The sequence below is a fragment of the Rattus rattus genome, chromosome 1 (assembly GCF_011064425.1).
Source record: "Rattus rattus isolate New Zealand chromosome 1, Rrattus_CSIRO_v1, whole genome shotgun sequence".
Taxonomy (NCBI): Eukaryota; Metazoa; Chordata; class Mammalia; order Rodentia; family Muridae; genus Rattus; species Rattus rattus.
Window position 1 is genome coordinate 34,850,686 of NC_046154.1, and position 18,350 is coordinate 34,869,035.

The 18,350-nt window shown below is 43.6% G+C and overlaps 2 protein-coding genes across 2 annotated transcripts in view; both read left to right on the forward strand.

Moving 5' to 3' along the window:
- Macf1 (microtubule actin crosslinking factor 1) overlaps positions 1–18,350 on the forward strand; it is a 323,248-nt gene that overhangs the window by 256,945 nt on the left and 47,953 nt on the right. The window contains 3 exon segments of the mRNA XM_032898600.1: positions 15,159–15,320; positions 15,518–15,688; positions 17,405–17,571. Coding sequence (XP_032754491.1) covers positions 15,159–15,320; positions 15,518–15,688; positions 17,405–17,571 — 500 coding nt within the window.
- Positions 4,882–9,581, forward strand: Kiaa0754 (KIAA0754 ortholog). The gene is given in 2 exon segments (XM_032898586.1): positions 4,882–9,451; positions 9,453–9,581. Coding segments are annotated over 2 exon segments (3,267 nt in total). The 5' UTR covers positions 4,882–6,218; the 3' UTR covers positions 9,487–9,581.

The window sequence follows — 18,350 nt, forward strand, 5'->3', positions numbered from 1 at the left end:
CTGTATCTCTACCCCAAAGTGGAATTTTTGTGTGACAGGCTATTCTAAACAGCCCCACATGAATTGTCTTTGAATGCTCTAAATGGAATGAATCAAATCTCTTCTTCCCCACTGCTTTGTAAGCCCCACCAGGCCCTTGCTAACCCCAGAGTAATAGTATAGCATTATCTATATTTTCTCTCCAGCCTCCACTTTCCACCCAGTTAGCAAGACCAAAGCTGACTCTCCAGGTTTTTCGCCATCCTTTACCACTTTTGTCCTTGTTTGTACTAACTTTGTTTCTTTTCTTCTTTTTAAGACAAGTATATTTACCACTTCTGGGTTCAAATGTTAAAGATTTAGAGTTTCAAGAGACACAAAAAGAGTTAGATGTCAGCAGAGTGAGCACTGGGGCCTCCACACAATTTCTGATAACTTACTTACTTGCGTATTTCTGGAGATAAGGTCTTATTCTGTAGCTCAGCCTAGCCTCAAATTATCTTAATTCTCCTATCTCAACTTCGTGAATGTTGGCATTGAGACATGAGCCACCATACCTGACTTACAGTTAACTAAATCTTGTAATACTTTTCTAAAAAACATGCATGTCCTTGGCTTGGGCCTCTGGGCTTGAGCTTCTTACCATTCTAATATCTTTCCTTCCACAAAACCTCTGTTTAAGCAATGTTGAATTAAAACTTGCTTCCTGGGGAACTTTGTTTTTGCTGAGCATGGTAGAGCATACTGTAATCCCAGCACATAAAGATGAGGCAGGAAGACTGTCAATAGATTGAAGCAGCCTAGGCTAACAGCAAATATTTATTTCAAGAACAAAGTGTCCTGTTTCTAGCTCCTCACTTGAAATAGCTTGTTTTTACCATTCTGTGTCTCTAAATCCCAATTTCATGAGCTGAGGATGTAGCTCAGTTGGTAAAATGCTTGTATAGCATGCACAAGGTTCTGGGTTTTATCTCTACCACCATATACACTTAAATGGTATACATTTATGTCTGCACTTAAGAAGTTAAGGCAAGAGGAACAGAAATTGAAGGACATCCTTAGCTACATAGCTAGTCAAGCCTGGACTACATGAGACCCTGCTTATAAATAAATAATAAATATCCTAATGAACAAATGCCCCCTCCATGAAGCTTTCTCACATTTCTCTTACCTTCCTGTCTCCTGCCTTCTGCCAGGTCTTTTCTAACCTGTAAAACCTCCCTTTTTTGTCATCTCTGACTTGGTAACTAATCATTAATCTAAATAAGGAATCAACACCGTCTTTTGGAAAGTCTACAAGCAGCAAGGGTTTTCAGTGGTTATGAGAGTTCCTTTCTAGTGTGTGGAAAATTTTCCTTTGAGTTCAGGAATACACAAGAACTCAAATACATTCAAAACCCTTTGTTTCCCATTTAAGACAAATTTCACACTGTACTCTGCTGGTCTGTGTACCACTCTGTAACTATCTTTTTTTTTTTAAAAAAAAAGATTAATTTATTTTATGTGAGTACATTGTTGCTCTCTTAGGACACACCAGAAGAGGACATCAGATCCCATTACAGATGGTTGTGAGCCACCATGTGGTTGCTGGGAATTGAACTCAGGACCTCTGGAAGAGCAGACAGTGCTCTTAACCACTGAGCCATCTCTCCAGCCCCAACTATCTTTATAGTAACAAAAACACAAAGCATCATAGGTTACTGATGCCCAACGAGCACAGACTTCATACTGTGGCGTTTCCACTTGCCTCGGAATAAGGATTGTGTCTAGATATGCTAAGATGAAAGGCAGTTTGTAGATTTAAAATTCACAAGATCCAATGGTATGAGCATGTGAGAGGACTCACCCAGCTCGCTTTAACTAGGAAGACAGCAGGAAGGAACTAAACAGGTCAACAATGCTTTCTTCTAGGTTCACTGAAGGAAAAGCAAACACCAAATTCTGTTCTTAGGAATTTCAAAATGTGTAGGGAATGAATTCCTTGAGCTCTATAATCAACTGACTGAAAGCTAATTTGAAATGTAGCTTGAACACATCCATTTGTGGTTTCTGGTGGACAAAGTATGAGAAGAGGTACTCTGAGGCGCCCCGTGTTTCTCCCTTAAAAGTTTAATGCAGCGTGTGAGATGTACAGATGCTTTTTGTTTTTGTTTTTTTTGTTTTGTTTTGTTTTGTTTTTGGTTATAGTTGTCAGGGCAGCAAGAGAAAACCGAATCAGGTATTTACTTCAGTCACTGAGATGGCTACTGGCAGAATTCCAAAACTAAAACTGAAGAGAAACTCATGAACAGATAAAAAGAAGACATAAAGAAAGAGCCCTGTGCTTTCTCTCCTTGCTTAAAAACACACCAATGATTAAAAAGTAAATCAATCAATCAATCTAGGAGGCTTTTTGCTTGCTGTATTTGTTTTTGAAGGGGTAGGTAGGTTGTGTGAGTCTATGATGTGTGTGCATCTCTCTGCCTCTGTCTGTCTGTCTGGGATGGAGAGGTCCTCACTGTAGAGCAGGATGACTTTAAGCTTATGGAGATGCCTGCTCTGCTTTTTGCATGAGAGGACTGAGGCCGTCAACTCCTATGGAATCTTTACTGGAGGCTCTGTTTAATAATTTAGGAAGTTTCTGTGTGGTATTTTAACACTTTAATTAAACAGAGTGTGACTAAAAGTGATAAGCCATTTGAGTCTGAACCTTGGTTGCTAGATCGTTCCATTTATTTATCTGACACTGATGAGAAGAGTAAAACCCTTTGGGGAAGGGTTAATTAGGAAAAGACTGACCTGATTGGCACCTGACTTGGTGAGGAAACAGGAAAAGAATTTATCTGTGAAGGTTGTGATTCCACATCAAGACTATTCTTTATAATAGAATAACCACCCACCCTTAATTCCAGAGCCAGAATTCCTCAGATTCTTGTAACCAGAGGGGGCCCTGGCGTGCTAAAGAGTCTGTTATGATATCTGAACACTTAGTGAATGTGTTTGGCCAGGAAAACTTGCAAGTGAAATTAATCCTGTCCTCCTTGGTTTTCCAGTTGCATTGAGTAATTACAACAAACTTAAAACCTGGATTCCATGGATTGTGCAGTGTCAGATCTGTAGATTGATTTGCTCTTAGGATCACAGTGTATCAGGGGTTGAAGGGACTCAAAAACACATCCTGAATAAACTTCAAGATTTTGTGAATCTGTTTCCTGAGATTGCTATGCCACGTGGCTGCTTACATTTCTGCTCACATTCCTTTGGGGTCAGGAAAAGTCACTCTTTTAGGGGACACCTTATTCTTTGGATAGCTGTGAGGAAACTGATGATTTGAAATCTGCCCTTGGATCTTGCTGTGCCAGTTTAAGGAGACATTCAGCACAAATTTCCTTCCTCCCACAGTCCCAGCTCCTCAGATACTTAATGTCGATCACATCCCCTGGAACTTGCTCTCCATCCAATGTTCTGTGTTCACAGAACAGTGTTCTAGTGTCTTGCACTGTTGCACCAGGAGGTCACAGGATTCTAGACAGCTTTTTGAAGGTTTAATTTGAAAGAATAGGGTATCTAGAATAAAACAGTACAGTTTACAATGTTTCAGTATTCTCTCCTGTTTACAGATGGAAGGTCTTTGTACTTACGTGGGTAGAACTGATAGCTTCTTTTGGAGTGAGGAAAGAAGTTGCCTTTTATTGACTAATCTGATCATGGGCTTCGGCCTGTAACTCATTTTTGCCAAGGAGTTTCTGGCTCCTCAAGTAAGTCTAAGGCTTAGCTCCAAGCTTCGCTGCCAAATCACACACCAGTGAGTGGTTTTATTTACTGTTTGTGTGGAGAGTAGAAATAACTTTTTCCTAAGTTCTACCATCTATATTAATCACTTGGACCAACAGGACTTTGGACATTTTAACTAACCTTTTTCATCTTCAAAACTCAGAGGACCATTATAAAGGGAGTCAAGTATTACACCTCACAGGGATGCAAGCTACCTCTGGCAGGCAGGCTTCTGGGTTGCTCTTTGTACTTTTCTTAACAGGTACAGGGTCTCTAGATAGCTTTTCTAAGATCCAGAATGTAATGTGTAGGCTTGTGTAATACATTTCTCTAATATTTTCTGTTTTGAGACTTGAAATACAGACTCATGCTTCACTGAGAGAAGCCTCAGAGGCTCAGGTTTCCTTGAATGTGTGCAGCAGTAAAAACCAATCAAGGTGTTGGGCCTGGGCTGTTCCTGCCAGTGTCCTCTCTGCACTTCAACCTGCACCCCATTTTCCGGTCGTTAAGACCGCTGAAGTCTGAGCAGAGAAGTCCAGGTGGCGTAATGGGCCAAGATCTGACGCACTTGAGAAGGGAAACTGTGCCTAGAGTTTGTCCAATAACTTGGTTCCTGAGTCTAACTCAGTTCCTTGGCATACCAAGAAAAGGCTGTGTTTAAGGCTAGTCAGTTCTTTGGTCAGCGCCAGAGGTGACATTGGAAAAATACAAGGACAGTGTGGCAGAGCTGGAGCCTAGAGTAGTGCAGACCGCCCACCCTAGCCCGTAGGTCTCTACCGGCAGATGGGGCCCCCAGTGGCCCTAGCCACAACCGGCTGGCAGTGGGAGAGGCGGGGGCGCCCCTTCTGGGTTCGCCCTTGTGCTGGGCTTGCATCCCAGGGGTTGGAAAGAAGCGGGGGCGGAGGGGCCGGGCCAGCGATATGAGGGCGGGGCTTTCCTTTGTCAGGAGATTTGTCCGGCGTGACCAGGACTGCTCCTCTCCTCTCACCCTCGCGGGCGGGGACACTACTAAGCCCGCGGGTGTGGAGGGAGTGAGCTAGAGGGGATGAAGGATGAGCTGGAGTCCCTGGCCCCAACCCCAGGAAGCCCCTCCCTTGCCGCCTTGGCTTCCAATCCTTGCCCCCGCCCCCTCCCCTCCCGGCGGGGCTCCCTGCAGGCCCCGCCCCCGTCCTCCTCCCTTGCAGTCCGCGCCGCGCGCTCCCGGGCTTCCAAGGGGGCTGCCCGGGCGGGGCAGCGGCAGTGGCGGGGCTGGAAAGGGGAGGAGATCCGCCCGCCACCCGAGCACTTCCAGCCAGCGGCGTGTGAGCGGGCCGCGCGGCGTTAGAGAGGCGGGCTCGCCCCCCTCGTGCGGCCGGAGCGGAGCCTTTTGTTCCCGGCCAGAAGTTTGCATGCCGGGACCGTGACAGCTGCGGGCGGGGAAAACGGCTCCAGGGCCGGCGGCGTGGTGGAGAAAAGAGGCGACTGCTTGTCATGCAGCCCACGACGCGGCGGCTGGGGGCCGGGGACCTGCAGTGGCCGGGGAGGCGGCGCCCACAGGACACGGGACTTTCTGCTGCCGGAGGGACAAACTAACTTCCTGAGCGCTAGACCCAAGGCCGGCCCGCCAGGAGCCACCTGCAAGGTTGCGGTGAGGCGACCCTGGCCCTCCGGGGCGCGAGGCATGGCGCGGGTTTGCGGGCGGTGCTAAGTGAGTCCTTCAGACTACCTCTCGGTCGCTGCCGCAGCCTGCCCGCCTTCTGAAAGGCCCAGCGTGGGCCTCCACTCGCCTTGTTTTGCGGCCACGATACAGTGTTGGCTTGGAAGCCACAACAATGCCATGATGTTTTGGAGACAGGAAGCCCCAAGCTGGCCCCGAATGAAGGACTTCCTGTGTTTAAAGTTGCAGGAATATCCGCTGACCAGCCCTGTTCAAATGCAAACACCCCAACTAGAGAGGACGAATGGCTAATTCAGACCAGCTGGACTCTTCGGGGCTGAACACAGGATAAAAATGAAAGGAATTCTTAGGAGCTTGGACCATACTTGAAAGCTAGAGAGGGTGTGCCATTGTTATTAAAGGACATAGTTGGTATAAATTTTCTGCTTCCAACTCAGCTTCGGTGAGAATAGAGTGAAACTAGATATTGAATAAGATTTGTCAATATCAAATGATTTTTTGCAGACTGAATTTGAAGGGACAGTACTCTTTAGAAAAGTAAAACCAGAAGCCATACAAGTAATTGTTTTATGCTTGTTGATTAAATAATATCATTTGTCTGTCTGCAATTATGAGGCTGCTAGCCTGTGAGGAAAAACCTGTTTGTCTTAGAGTTTTTCCCAGAATGGTTTCAAATTGGAACTTCCAGATCTTTCTGGAAGGCAGATGCAATTGGTGGTTTGGAGTATAAACATGTAAGAGAACTTACAATTCATATAGAATGTATTTTGAGAGAACCTGTGAAAAAAAACTTTTTGAAAGCTTGATGGTTCATCTTTATTGAAAAAGTATGGGTAAGCCACTTAGCAGGCCAGACTGTTTAAGGAGGAACCCCACCTGCCTGGGTAAAGGGGAAGATGAGGACGGCTATATAGAAGATTGCTATGTTCCACAGAGGTCCATATACGATACAATGCGGATAAATGAACAGATTGACCAGGGGTCAAAACTTAATCAGACGTCAAAAAGCACCATGGAGAAGATGGACGGAAGTACCATATCCAGCAATGGTACATTAGGAGCATCATCTAATGTTTTTGAATCTAGAGTACCAGAAGGCAAGAAGCTGGATGAGAGGATAATATTTGATGCATTAAAGCTAAGCAGTGATGTGCAGAAGTCAGCACCTGTGCCACCCAGACGTCGGCCAAATGCAGAGCGCAAAGATAATGTTAACAGGAGATCCTGGAAGTCCTTCATGCCACCCAACTTCCCAGAATTTGCAGAAAGGATGGAGGCTTCTCTTAGTGAAGTCTCAGAAGCTGGTGCTTCAAATCCTTCCTTGCATGAGAAAAAAGAATCCAGTTCTGCATTGACAGAAAGTTCTGGTCAGTTTGACCACAGGGAACCTCAGTCTGAGTCCGTTACTTTGGAACACATGTCCAAATCTGTAGATATTCCAGAAGTACAAAATGTAAAAAATTTGAGAGACTGCCAGGACTTCAGATTCCAACAGCACAGTGAGAGCTCTCCCCATGAATTCCAGCCTCTAGACTCAGAAGCTGCTGCAGCAAGTGGTAACACAGATGAAATGCAGGAGCACAGATTCTCAAGTGCAACCTGGCCCAGGGCCATGAAAAGTTCTTCCAAGGGAGGCTTCAGTGAGAAGCAGCACCCCCTTGGGGACACTGCCTGCACTGTGGAACTACCACCTCTCTCTCCTTGCCTGAGTGAAGAGCTGTTGGATCCAGAATTACATATGCTTATAACACCCAGCCTGAGAGAAAAAACAGAGTCTGAGTTAAAATTTGAGGAGGATGAGCGATGGATCATGATGGAGGCAGAGGAGGAGTGGGAGGAAGAGAAATTGTCAGAGAAGAGAAAGAGTGTTGTAGTTACAAACGAGGAGACAAGCATGGCAGATCCTTTTGAAGAAAGTGACCAAGCAAACACAGTAGCAGCAGTAGAGGATGGATCTGATTGTGTAGCTGTTCTTGCTCTTCATCAGATGTGCTGCTCTGTTGACCTGCAGCCAACTGGGGATCAACCTGCTTCAGTTCCCCAGGGTACGCCCCCTGACTGCACCTGTGTGCCTACAGGTGACGATGTTAGCAGTGAGATGAAAAACAGACCTGCTCAGGGGCTAGAGGGTCTGACCTCAGGGCTCCAGTGCCCTGTTGAAGCAGATCAGCTCTCTGACACAGATTCTGTGCAAATGTTTCTTGAACTTGAGAAGGAATGTTTATGTGAAGAAGGAGTAACTTCTTCAGCTGAGCTGCTGAGTCAGGCCTCTTCTGAAGGGCTGGCCCCAACCCAGGATGCAGAAGATTCACTTTTAATTAGTCATTCTCCAGGAGCTGCCTTAGAACAGGAGCAGCATGTGGGTTTTCTAAGTGTGAGGGTAAAGGACCCTGACACTGGATTAGATGGTGAACATTGCAATGCCCTGGAATCTTCTCAGGTGTCTCAAGCTGTTGAACTTAGTGCTCACCCTGATAGTAGGAGGGATACCTCCACTGTTAGCAAGGAGTGTGAAAAAGTGCCTTTTAGCCCTAAGACTGGTGGAAAATTTAAGCCTCTGGCTGATCTGGAGCCACTTGGAGAACTGGACACAGGAGGATTGCTGAACTCTAATCTCAGAGCCTCTTGTGAAGAAAACCTGCCAGTCTTTATTGCCTCTGAGCTAGCCAAAGAAAATGGCAATTTGTCCCAGGTAGACTGCAGTCAGACTGAGGGGAATGTGGAGGAGTATATGGAAAGGATCCCTCTCAGTTTTGCTTTTAACTATGAACAAGATGTTACCTCAGGACCTGAAGTAGAGGTGTTATCATCTGATTCAAATTTATTAACTGATGAGATTCAGTTAGAAAGTGAAAAGGGAGCTATAATTAGTCAAGAAGATAACAATCTGGCATCTTTGGAAAATATAGACCCTTATGAATTGTCCACGGAGAAAGTTTGTGATAAGGATGGTGAGACAAAAGAGCCGGATTGTCAAGGGAAGCTTTTAGGGAATGGAGCTCCAGCACATTTTCTTACAGACTTCCAGAGGAGGTCTTCTGAGTCAGAGGTTCTGAATCTGCAGCTGCTGGCTGGAGAACTGAGACTCAATAAAGCTGGAGCAGAAACCGTGAGTGATAAAGAAACTCAGCTGAGTGTGACTTTATCACAGGAAGGGGAGGTAGAAATGAGAGGGTTAGATTCAACCCTGAACATTTTTCCAGACGAACAAATCACCAAAGCCAGTAACACTGTACCAGGTTCAGAAGAGTGGATATCCAGCCAACAGACACCTGCCCCAGCTGCTGTAGGACCCATGCCAGGAGAGGATATCCCAGCTGTAGCATTACCTGCTTTGGAGGGGCCTGCTGCCAAAGCCTCTGCCTCAGAGGTGACTGCTGTAGCTACTCCAATAGTGCCCATCCAAAAGGAGGATATCCCAGTAGCTTCAGGGGTTATCTTAATGGAGGATGTTACAGCTGCTGCAATATCAGCTTCAGAACAGACTGCAGCCTCATCTGGTACAGTGCCCATCATAGATGAGGATGTTACCTCAGAGGAACCTGACACTCAAGCTGCTGAAGTGTTCCTCCCAGAGGAATCTGCCACACCAGCTCCTACAGGGCCCACCTCAGAGGAGCCAGATACTCCAACAGTTACAGTGTCTACTGCAGAGGAGCCTAACACCTGTGCAGGGTCTACACCAGAGGAGTGTACTGCCCCAGCCCTTGAAGAAACTATCCCAGAGAAGTCTGATACTCAAGTGGTTAGTATGTCCATCCCAGAATGGTCTGCTACTCCAGCTACTTCAGTGCCTGCTAAGGAAATTTTCTCTCCTGGTGGACCCTTCCTGGAAGGAACTACCCACACTGATTCAGTGTCCATTGCAGAAGAAACTCCTGTTCTTGAGAATGCTTCCTCTCCAGGAATGTGGATCAAAGAAGGTTTTGATTCTTCAGCATTTGGAATAAAAGAGGTGCCTGGCACAATGCTACATGGGAAAGTGCCTCTGGCTGCAACTGATGGATTAAATTCACATGAGGTAACTGTTGCTCATTTCACTGGCAGAAAAAGCCTAGAGCGCAGTGAGAATTGCAAGTTCTCTCACTTGGTGTTAGCAAGTGGTGGCATAGGTCTGCCCTCCTATCTTTTGTTAATACTGTGCCCCTGGGCTTGTTAATTCTAGATTTTCTATTGAGTTTAAAGGAGAAAGTATCTTAATTTTCTCCGGTATAAAATTTTATTCATTTTTTACTTACATATGTTGGAAGCCAAAGTAACACATTTGTAAATAGATGTTGGCTTAAATTTTTAAAAGCTTATTATCAGGAAAGTGTTATTTCTCTTTTGAAAAAAAGAAAAGAAAATATAGTAAGCCTGTTTCCTAAAATCTAGAGAGTTCATGTTTTTAGTGATGTGCAGTTAGGTAGAGTTACCCTGAGCTTTCAGCGAGAGGTGTCCTGAGTCTTCTCTCTCAGATTCCTCACTTGGTAAGGCAGAACCCTGAGATGATTGTGAGGATGAAGGGACAATGAGTTTATTTATGGTATCACAAATGCGAGGCTTCAGCTGTTGACCACCTCCCTTCATCCTGGAAGTAGATTTGCAGACAACACAGAAGTAGCTTAGGTGAAAGCAGTGTAAACATACAGATGTGTGTTGGGGTGGGCCATGGGGTGTATTGGATTGTTTTTGTGTTTTTTTTCAAGACTGGGTTTCACTGTGTAGCTCTGGCTGTCCTGGCACATAACTCTGTAGACCAGGCTGGCCTCAAACTCAGAGATCCTCCTGCTTCTACCCCCTGCGTGCTAGAATTAAAGGTCTTTGCAGCCACTGCCATCAAAACCTGGCCAAAGACTCTGTTTCTTAAAGCCAGAGGCGTACCCGGGGAAAGCTCAGTATGCGCTTATAGTCATCTTGCAAAACTGCTTTTATGTTCTTAAATCACTTTCCTTTTCTAGACTTTTATTTCTGAAGCTATAAAATGAGAGCATGAACCAGGATGGGTCTTTGAGCTCTGAGGTATTTGTTTTGTTTTGCTACAGAGTCTTGCCGTATGGTCCAGGCCAACGCTCAAGCTCTATTCTCTCGCCTCTGCCTCCTAAGTGCTGAGAGTACAGGCCTGACTAATTACACCCAGCTCTCAAAAAATCCTTAGACAACAGAATGTGGAAGTGAATAATTGAAGCAGTATTCCACTTCCTAAAGTCCATCTGCTTTAAGTAAAGAGTGAGGAGGTTGTTTGCGTTTGCCCAATCCTCAGGTCCCAGAGCACTTCTTCCTCACGGTAGCCACTCTTAATGGAATAGTGAAGATGAATTTTCTATAATATCACTGGGCACACATAAGATGGGTTCTCCCATCCTCCTCATTGCAGAATCTGTCATAGCAACCTTAAACTGTTAGAATACCGACTAGACATGCAACAAATGGTTTTCATTGTGTCCCTTAAGGTGCCAGCTTGGCCACAGATCCTCTTGCTTAGCTGAGTGATGGTAGGCCCCTCTTGGGGTCAGCAGTTATCTTGTTATGTAGCTTCCTGCCAAGTGAGAATTTGTTACCTTTCAGGTGGGTGGATCTTGATTTTGGGTTTTATGAAATGTGGGATTGATAACTGAGATTGCAGTTACCCCCTCCAGTTACAACAGCAGGCCAGTGACAGAACAATTCCTTGTGCGGGCATTTTTGAAATATGAAATACTTCTGGTATACAGCTACAGCAGCAGTCGGTAAAAAATGATTGAAAAAGAACTAATCTGATCTGCATATAGAGGAATTTAGAGAAATCCTCAATACTGGTCCCTCTCTGGGATATGTAATCCTCCAAGGATCCCTCCGGGTAGAGGAGATCCTCATTTTATGAAGTACTGCCTAATAAAATGACAGCAGAAGGAAATGGTGCTATCCCACTTCCTAACTCCCCACCCCCATCCCATCCCTGAAAAGTTGTCATTCTTTGAAGTGGGGTTATTTTAGGTAGAGTGTCATTATGTAGTCCTGATTGGCCTGGAACTCTATGTTGACCAGGCTAGTCAAGAGATCTCCCTGCTTCTGGCTTTGGGATTAAAGTTCTGGGATTAAAGGTATGCACCACTGCTATTTTGAAAATATTTATTGAATCCAGGAGTAGTAATGAATACCTACAATTTGAGCACTTGGGTCACCACGGTGAGCTGGGGGCTACGTGAGGTCAGCCTGGGCTATATTAAAATGGGTCAGCCTAAGCTATAAGTGAGGATGGGAAAGGGAGAAAGGGAGAAACACACTACTGAAATAATTATTAGTTGGATTTTTAAAAGAAGTTTTTCAGAAATGGACATGTGTCTGATTGGTAGAGTACTTGCCTGGTGTGCACCAAGTCCAGGGTCCATTTGTAGGAAATGGAAAACCGTTTTTTCCAAGGTTGTGTAAATTCCAGTTTTTATATTTTTAGAGAGTGTTTTTGGCATATGTGGCTCTTAAGGGAGGGTCCTATTCTGGCTGGCCTGGAATTCACCATGTAAGCCCAGGCTGGCCTCAGACTTATAGCAGTCCTCATGTGTCAGCTTCCTGAGTGCTGACACTGTAGGTGTGAATCGCCATACCTGGCTTGTAGGAGGTGGTTAGAAGCAAAGGAACTTAGGGTTTCTATGCAGAGATATTTTGAGCTCAACAAGTAATCCTAACCTGGAATTGATTTAGAGTAAAATGCTTCAGAGTTTATGTGCTTTGTATGTATAAATGCACGTGTGTATACCTAGCTAAAAATATAAACTTTCTGTTCTTAAAATATAAACTTCATAATAGATACTAACAAGAGATTGGTTAGAAGAAGCAAAATGTCAGTTTATTGTTTCTGTATTGTGATCTCAAGCTACTGAGAGCAGTCCCCAATTACTTACACCCTTGCCTATAAGTTCCCCCAATCTTATTTACAGTAAAAAGTTCACAGGAAAAAGGGGCAACCTTTATACAAAGTAGAGTTTCTGTAAAATTAAAATTAGCCAAGGAACTCTTTTGTAAGCAAAAATTGGGAGTATCACAACAATTCAGTGTTTGAGTGTCCATCTGATAGCAGATCTGTCATGAGTTTGTTTGCTTTCCCCTAAGCAATTTCTATACAAGGAGTCATTCATTGAAAATAAATAATTACTGAGTATCAACTTTGTGCCAGATCCTAGCCTCTTGCTGTGAATAGAGCTGGCATGGCGCCTGCCCTTGTGGGCCTTAGCGTGTGAGAGGCAGACGTGAAGCACAGAAGTGGCTCTTGTAAATCTATCATCATAAACTGACAGAGTAGGCTCAGAGACCATTGATAGAGTCAAAGAATACTTTGGAAGTAGAATTAAGACCTGTTGATGGTGTTTGTGGTGAAGGTGTGTCGTTTATCCAGGATGACATAGATTCTGGTTTATTCAGTTAAGTACAAGTAGTACTTAACTGGGCAGTAGTAAATTACTGATTTCAACAACAAATGTTAGGATTTGATTTAGGAAGAAGTAAATTTGAAGGAATGAGAAAGTAAGAGGTACTTTCTTTTGGAACCATTAGGTTCAAGGTTAGTGGTTGGTATGTAGAGAGTAAAGCAGTTGGATGTGAGGATTTGAAGCTTAGAAGAGAAAATTAAGTTATAAACATCTATCAGAGCTAATAATTTAGATGATAGATTAAATTGCCCAGGAAGGACATTAAAAGAAAGGAGATAGCTAGGCATGGTGGTGTACACCTACTAAGGTAAGAGGTTCGTGCGTTCCAAGCTAGTCTAAGCTATGTACTAAAGCTTGCCTCAAACAAAGAATTAAGTATTTTTAAGGAAGCCTTTGGGCTAACAGTCTCCATTTAGAGGTAAAGAGGAGAAGAGAACAAACCTTCAAAAAAGGTAAGTCAGTATTCAAATGGGAAACACAGTACCACCAAAGCGTAACTACAGCCATTACCAGTTAACACAAACACACAAATAAAAACAAATCTTTATTTTTTTTTAAAGATTTATTTATTTCATATATATGAGCACACTGTAGCTGTCCTCAGACACACCAGAAGAGGGCATCAGATCCCATTACAGATGGTTGTGAGCCACCATGTGGTTGCTGGGAATTGAACTCAGGACCTCTGGAAGAGCAGCCAGTGCTCTTAACCTCTGAGCCACCTCTCCAGCCCAAAACAAATCTTTAAATGATAGTGTGGATGTATTTGATTTGATTGAGTAAAGGACCCTTTAGTGTGGGCACTCTGTCTCTGGCATTCTCCCTCCATTTCTAATCCCTACCATCATCGGTCAATCCTTTATCCATCCCCAGCCTTACTCCTCTTGGTTTCTCTTCCAATTGATGTCTCTTAATGTTTCAGAATAGAGCTCTGTGGCACTTGTGGGGGGTTTTCCTGTAGTTTGTTGAAGCTGAATTCTTTGTAGTGTTGCTTAACAAAATACAATACAATCAAGTTGTAGAATAAAGTGAAGTGTCCTGGTGATTTCCTTCACAACCTTTGAGTTTTTTCCTGGGCCTTTGCCTCTCTATAGACTGACTTATCCATCCATAGGCATTCCTTTGAATTCATATTCCTTACTATAGTGTGATCTGTGGTCTGTTATAGAACAAAATTAGTCTTCCTTAAGCATTTGATTCTCTTAGGTTTATTTTGTCCTCTTTTGTTTTCTGTCATCTTCTGGCTTTAATAGACACACCTATCTTACTGAAACTGAAAAAACTTTATATAGAAGGTGGGGGTGGGTTATAGTCAAGCTGGTAAAAATGTGACTAGTTTTATGTTCTAGTAATTGAGACAACTAATTAAGGATACATGTTTATATCATTCTTTCCATTAAGACAATACATTTAGCAAATGTGTGTGAAAACTAAAGTTTTGGCATTTCTTTGTTCTGGTTTTTTTGTTTGTTTGTTTGTTTTTTGTATTTTGTTTTTTGTTTTTGAGATAAGGTCTCCTGTACCCACAGAGAGGCCTCAGTGTATGTGTAACTGATAATGAGCATGAACTTCTGACCTTCCTGCCTCCACCTGAGGCTGGGATTGTATAGGCTTGGCGGCTTACACCAGTTTTCCTTCTAACTTTTGAATTTACATTTTTTTGTTTGTTTCATTATGGACATGATCCATGGTCTCATCTTTTCAAAGTGTTTCGTATACCTATGTCTTACTTGGTACATGTGTCAGAGTTGTGGGCACATTTTCTCTTATAGATGGGGAGTACTGCTTCATGATGATTGCTTGTCTGTGGTCTGTGGCCCTGAAACAGAATGAAGTTAAATGGCCACAGGGGTATTAAGCTATGAGCTTTGCATTTTTTATACTGCTGATTTGTTTTGACTGATTGAGTTACCCATTCTAGCCAGGAAAGTGTACTGCCTGTTGTCAGTGTCAAATGTCTATTCTCCATGGTATTGTCCAAGAATTTAAGTACTTGTAATTTGATAGCATCCTTCCCTTTCAGGATGCAAATACATTGCATTTATTGTATAGTATTTTAATGCCAATAATTCAATGTTCCCTGTAGCTTTTAGCATTAAAAATTAAGCAGCTGATTTGAAAGAAGAAACCGAGTCATTAGATTAAAGACCTAAATAGTGCTGTAACTGTCCCTTGGTGTATGTTACACAAGGAGATATGTAACTGAAACATAAACCCACATGTCTTCTTGGTACCTCACTGTTCTGATGCCTACGTTTCCCCTTTGTTCCTTGTCCTCCTTTGTTAAGTCATAAATCTCTCAAGAGTGACCTGACAGTATGTGAGGTATATATAGACAGTTTAATGTCTTTATGGCAAATCTGCTTTTCTTTGCAATTCTCCAGATGTTTCAGAAAGAACAAGTGGATCCTCTTCAGGTGAAATTGCAGCAGGTGAATGGACTTGGCCAGGGATTAATTCAGAGTGCAGGAAAAAACTGTGATGTGCAGGGTTTAGAACATGACATGGAAGAGATCAATACTCGATGGAATACACTGAATAAAAAGGTGAGCTGGTGAGCAAGTGACACTTGTGCTGGGACTGGAAAGGGCAAAAAAGAGAAGTCTAGTCCTGAGATTGCCCTTGAAATGTAATGCCAACACAGTTACTGTTGCCATCTGTAATTACTAAGTGGGTTAGTAGTAGTGTAAATACAATGCTGTTCCCCTTCCTTGACTTTGAGCTCTCCATATCTGTGACACAGGTTGCACAAAGAATTGCACAACTGCAGGAGGCTTTGTTACATTGTGGGAAATTTCAAGATGCCTTAGAGCCATTGCTCAGCTGGTTGACAGACACCGAGGAGCTCATAGCCAATCAGAAGCCTCCATCTGCTGAGTATAAAGTGGTGAAAGCCCAGATCCAAGAACAGAAGGTAAGTGGGAACATGGAGCCAGTGAACCGAAGTGGACAGGGACAGACAGCACTTTGTTTATAGCTTAAAGAGCAGGTCCAGAGTTTCAGTAGAACTTAACCTACATGTGTCTATATTTTGTCCTATTTGCGTAATGTTAGCATGTTAATTATACATAATAATGGGTTTCATTATGACACTTATGCTTTGATCACACTCACCCTCCATTACCCTCTCTTGTCTCTCTTCTTTCTTCTCATCCTCTTCGTCTTCCCACCTCGCTGTACTTCTGCTTTGTGAGAGAGATCTAGTGAGTGGCACTCAAATTGCTCACAGGAGTATGAATACCCTGCCAGTGGCTGTACAACTGAAGAAATGTCTTCCTCTCTCCCATCTACTGTGTCGCAGATGCTGAGATCACGTGCTTAGTGAAACAGCATGTCAGGGTCGCCTGTCAGCATTAGACACACACACACTGTCTCTTCTGGCTCTCACACTCTTTCCTCCTTTTCGCTCAAGAAGAGGACAGACAGATGTCTTTATGACTTGGAACTCAACAGTCCTTTACTCCTCTGAGCCAGGGTCTCATGTGGCCCAGGCTTGGTCTGGAACATTATGTTGCTGAGAATGGCACTGAATTTCTGATCCCCCTGCCTCTACCTCCCAAGTGCTGGGATCACAAGTGTGAACTTCACTTTGTTTACGCAGCACTGGGGATGAGACCCAGGTTTTATGCACACTGAGCCAGCACTGTACCAGCTGAGCTCTGCCTCCCTAGTCCTCTATCTACCATGTTAGCTTAATTTCTATTCCTATGTAGTTTTGTTTTTACTGTTTCTTGCCAGGCATGGTGGCACATATCTGCAAGAACAGCTATTGGGAGGCTAAGGTAGGAGGATTTTTTTTTGTAGAGTTTCAGGCTAACCTTGACTACATAGGATCATGTTTCACAAATAACCAGGTACAATGAATGTACACCAATGGGTAAAAACTTTTTAAAAACTGCTTATCTTAAAAGAAATTCTGTCTTTTTTTAGTTTTAGGAAGATATAACAAATGAAGTTGTATATCATTTACAGCATATGAGATGATATTTTGATATATGTATATAATACATTGTGAAATGTCTGCCTTCAGCTGGGCAACATATCTGTCATTTCAAATCCTAATGAGGTTTCTGTGTCTTTTGCTTCTTTGTTTACTGAGATTCTATGTCTGACCTGAAATTCACTATGTAGACCAGGCTGGCCTCAAACTCAAAGATCTTCCTGCCTCTGCCTCCTAAGTATTGGAACTAAAGGTATGCACCACCATTCCTGGCAAATGTGCTTGTCTCTGTCACCTGTCAGTAATAGAGTGTCAGCCATGGCACTACTTAAAAGCTGAGGTGAATGGGCATGGCAGGAACTGTACTATACCACATACTTTTGGGGCCAAGAGTGCATTGTTCAATTACGCTTCAGATTCATTGTGATGATTGTATGTGTGTGTGTGTGTGTGTGTGTGTGTGTGTGTGTGTGTGTGTGTGTGTGTGTGTGTGTGTGTGTGTGTTCTGTCTTCTTCAAGATAGGGTCTCCCTATGTAGACCAGGCTGGCCTCAAGATTCATAGAGATCCACTTGCCTCTGCTTCCCCAGTGCTGGGATTAAAGGTGTGTGCTACTACACCTGGCTCTGGGTTTATTTTTAAATGACCCTTTGTTGTTACTTTCCTTTCTCTTTAAACATACCTGTCACAGTTGCTCCAGCGACTCCTAGATGATCGCAAGGCCACAGTGGAAATGCTTCAAGCAGAAGGAGGCAGAATAGCCCAGGCTGCTGAGCTGGCTGATAGAGAGAAAATCACTGGGCAGCTGGAAAGCCTTGAATGTAGATGGACTGAGCTCCTCAGCAAGGCAGCAGCCAGGTAAGGGTTTGAGACCTGTTTGCAGGATTGTTCTGCTGCAGTCACTCAAGTGCTTACGAGCTCTTGGATAATTCATGTATGGTTTTGGAGAGTGTTCAGTTACTGATGGGTGATACGTGTTTAGAGATAATCCACATATCACTCACAGCAGCTGAGCTTTAATTGCTCACAGATTTTGAGATCAGAGATGTTTGATGTGACTGGTGGTGGTGCTGCCCCAGAGTCGCTGTTCAAATAATGGATGCAGACCCCTTGCCTTCTAGCAAACTGACAGTCTGGGTTTCTGAAGCAGTTTGTTTCCTCCCTTCACATATACAAACAGTGTTTTAATAGTCAGAATTGAAACTTGACAGGTCTTTTCTGTTACACTGATACTTGTTGTTTTTTTGCATCCTGAGCTAGTCTATGATACTGTTATATTTATAGGCATCCAAGAGATAGGTATTTTCTAATAAAATAGGCTTATTAAATGTAACTTGAATAAAAGAAATGTTAAGTAAAGTTTTACCAAAATACATCACACAACCCTGATTCTCCCCCCCCCCCCATATCCCTACGCCCATACCAAGGATTGAACTTAGGACTTTATCAATGCTGGTCAAGAGTTCTACTTGGGGGCTGGAGAGATGGCTCAGCAGTTAAGAGCACTGGCTGCCCTTCCAGAGGTCCTGAGTTCAATTCCCAGCAACCACATGGTGGCTCACAGCCCTCTGTAATGGGATCTGGTGGCCTCTTCTGGTGTGCAGATGTACAGACACACAGATATACATTAAATAATT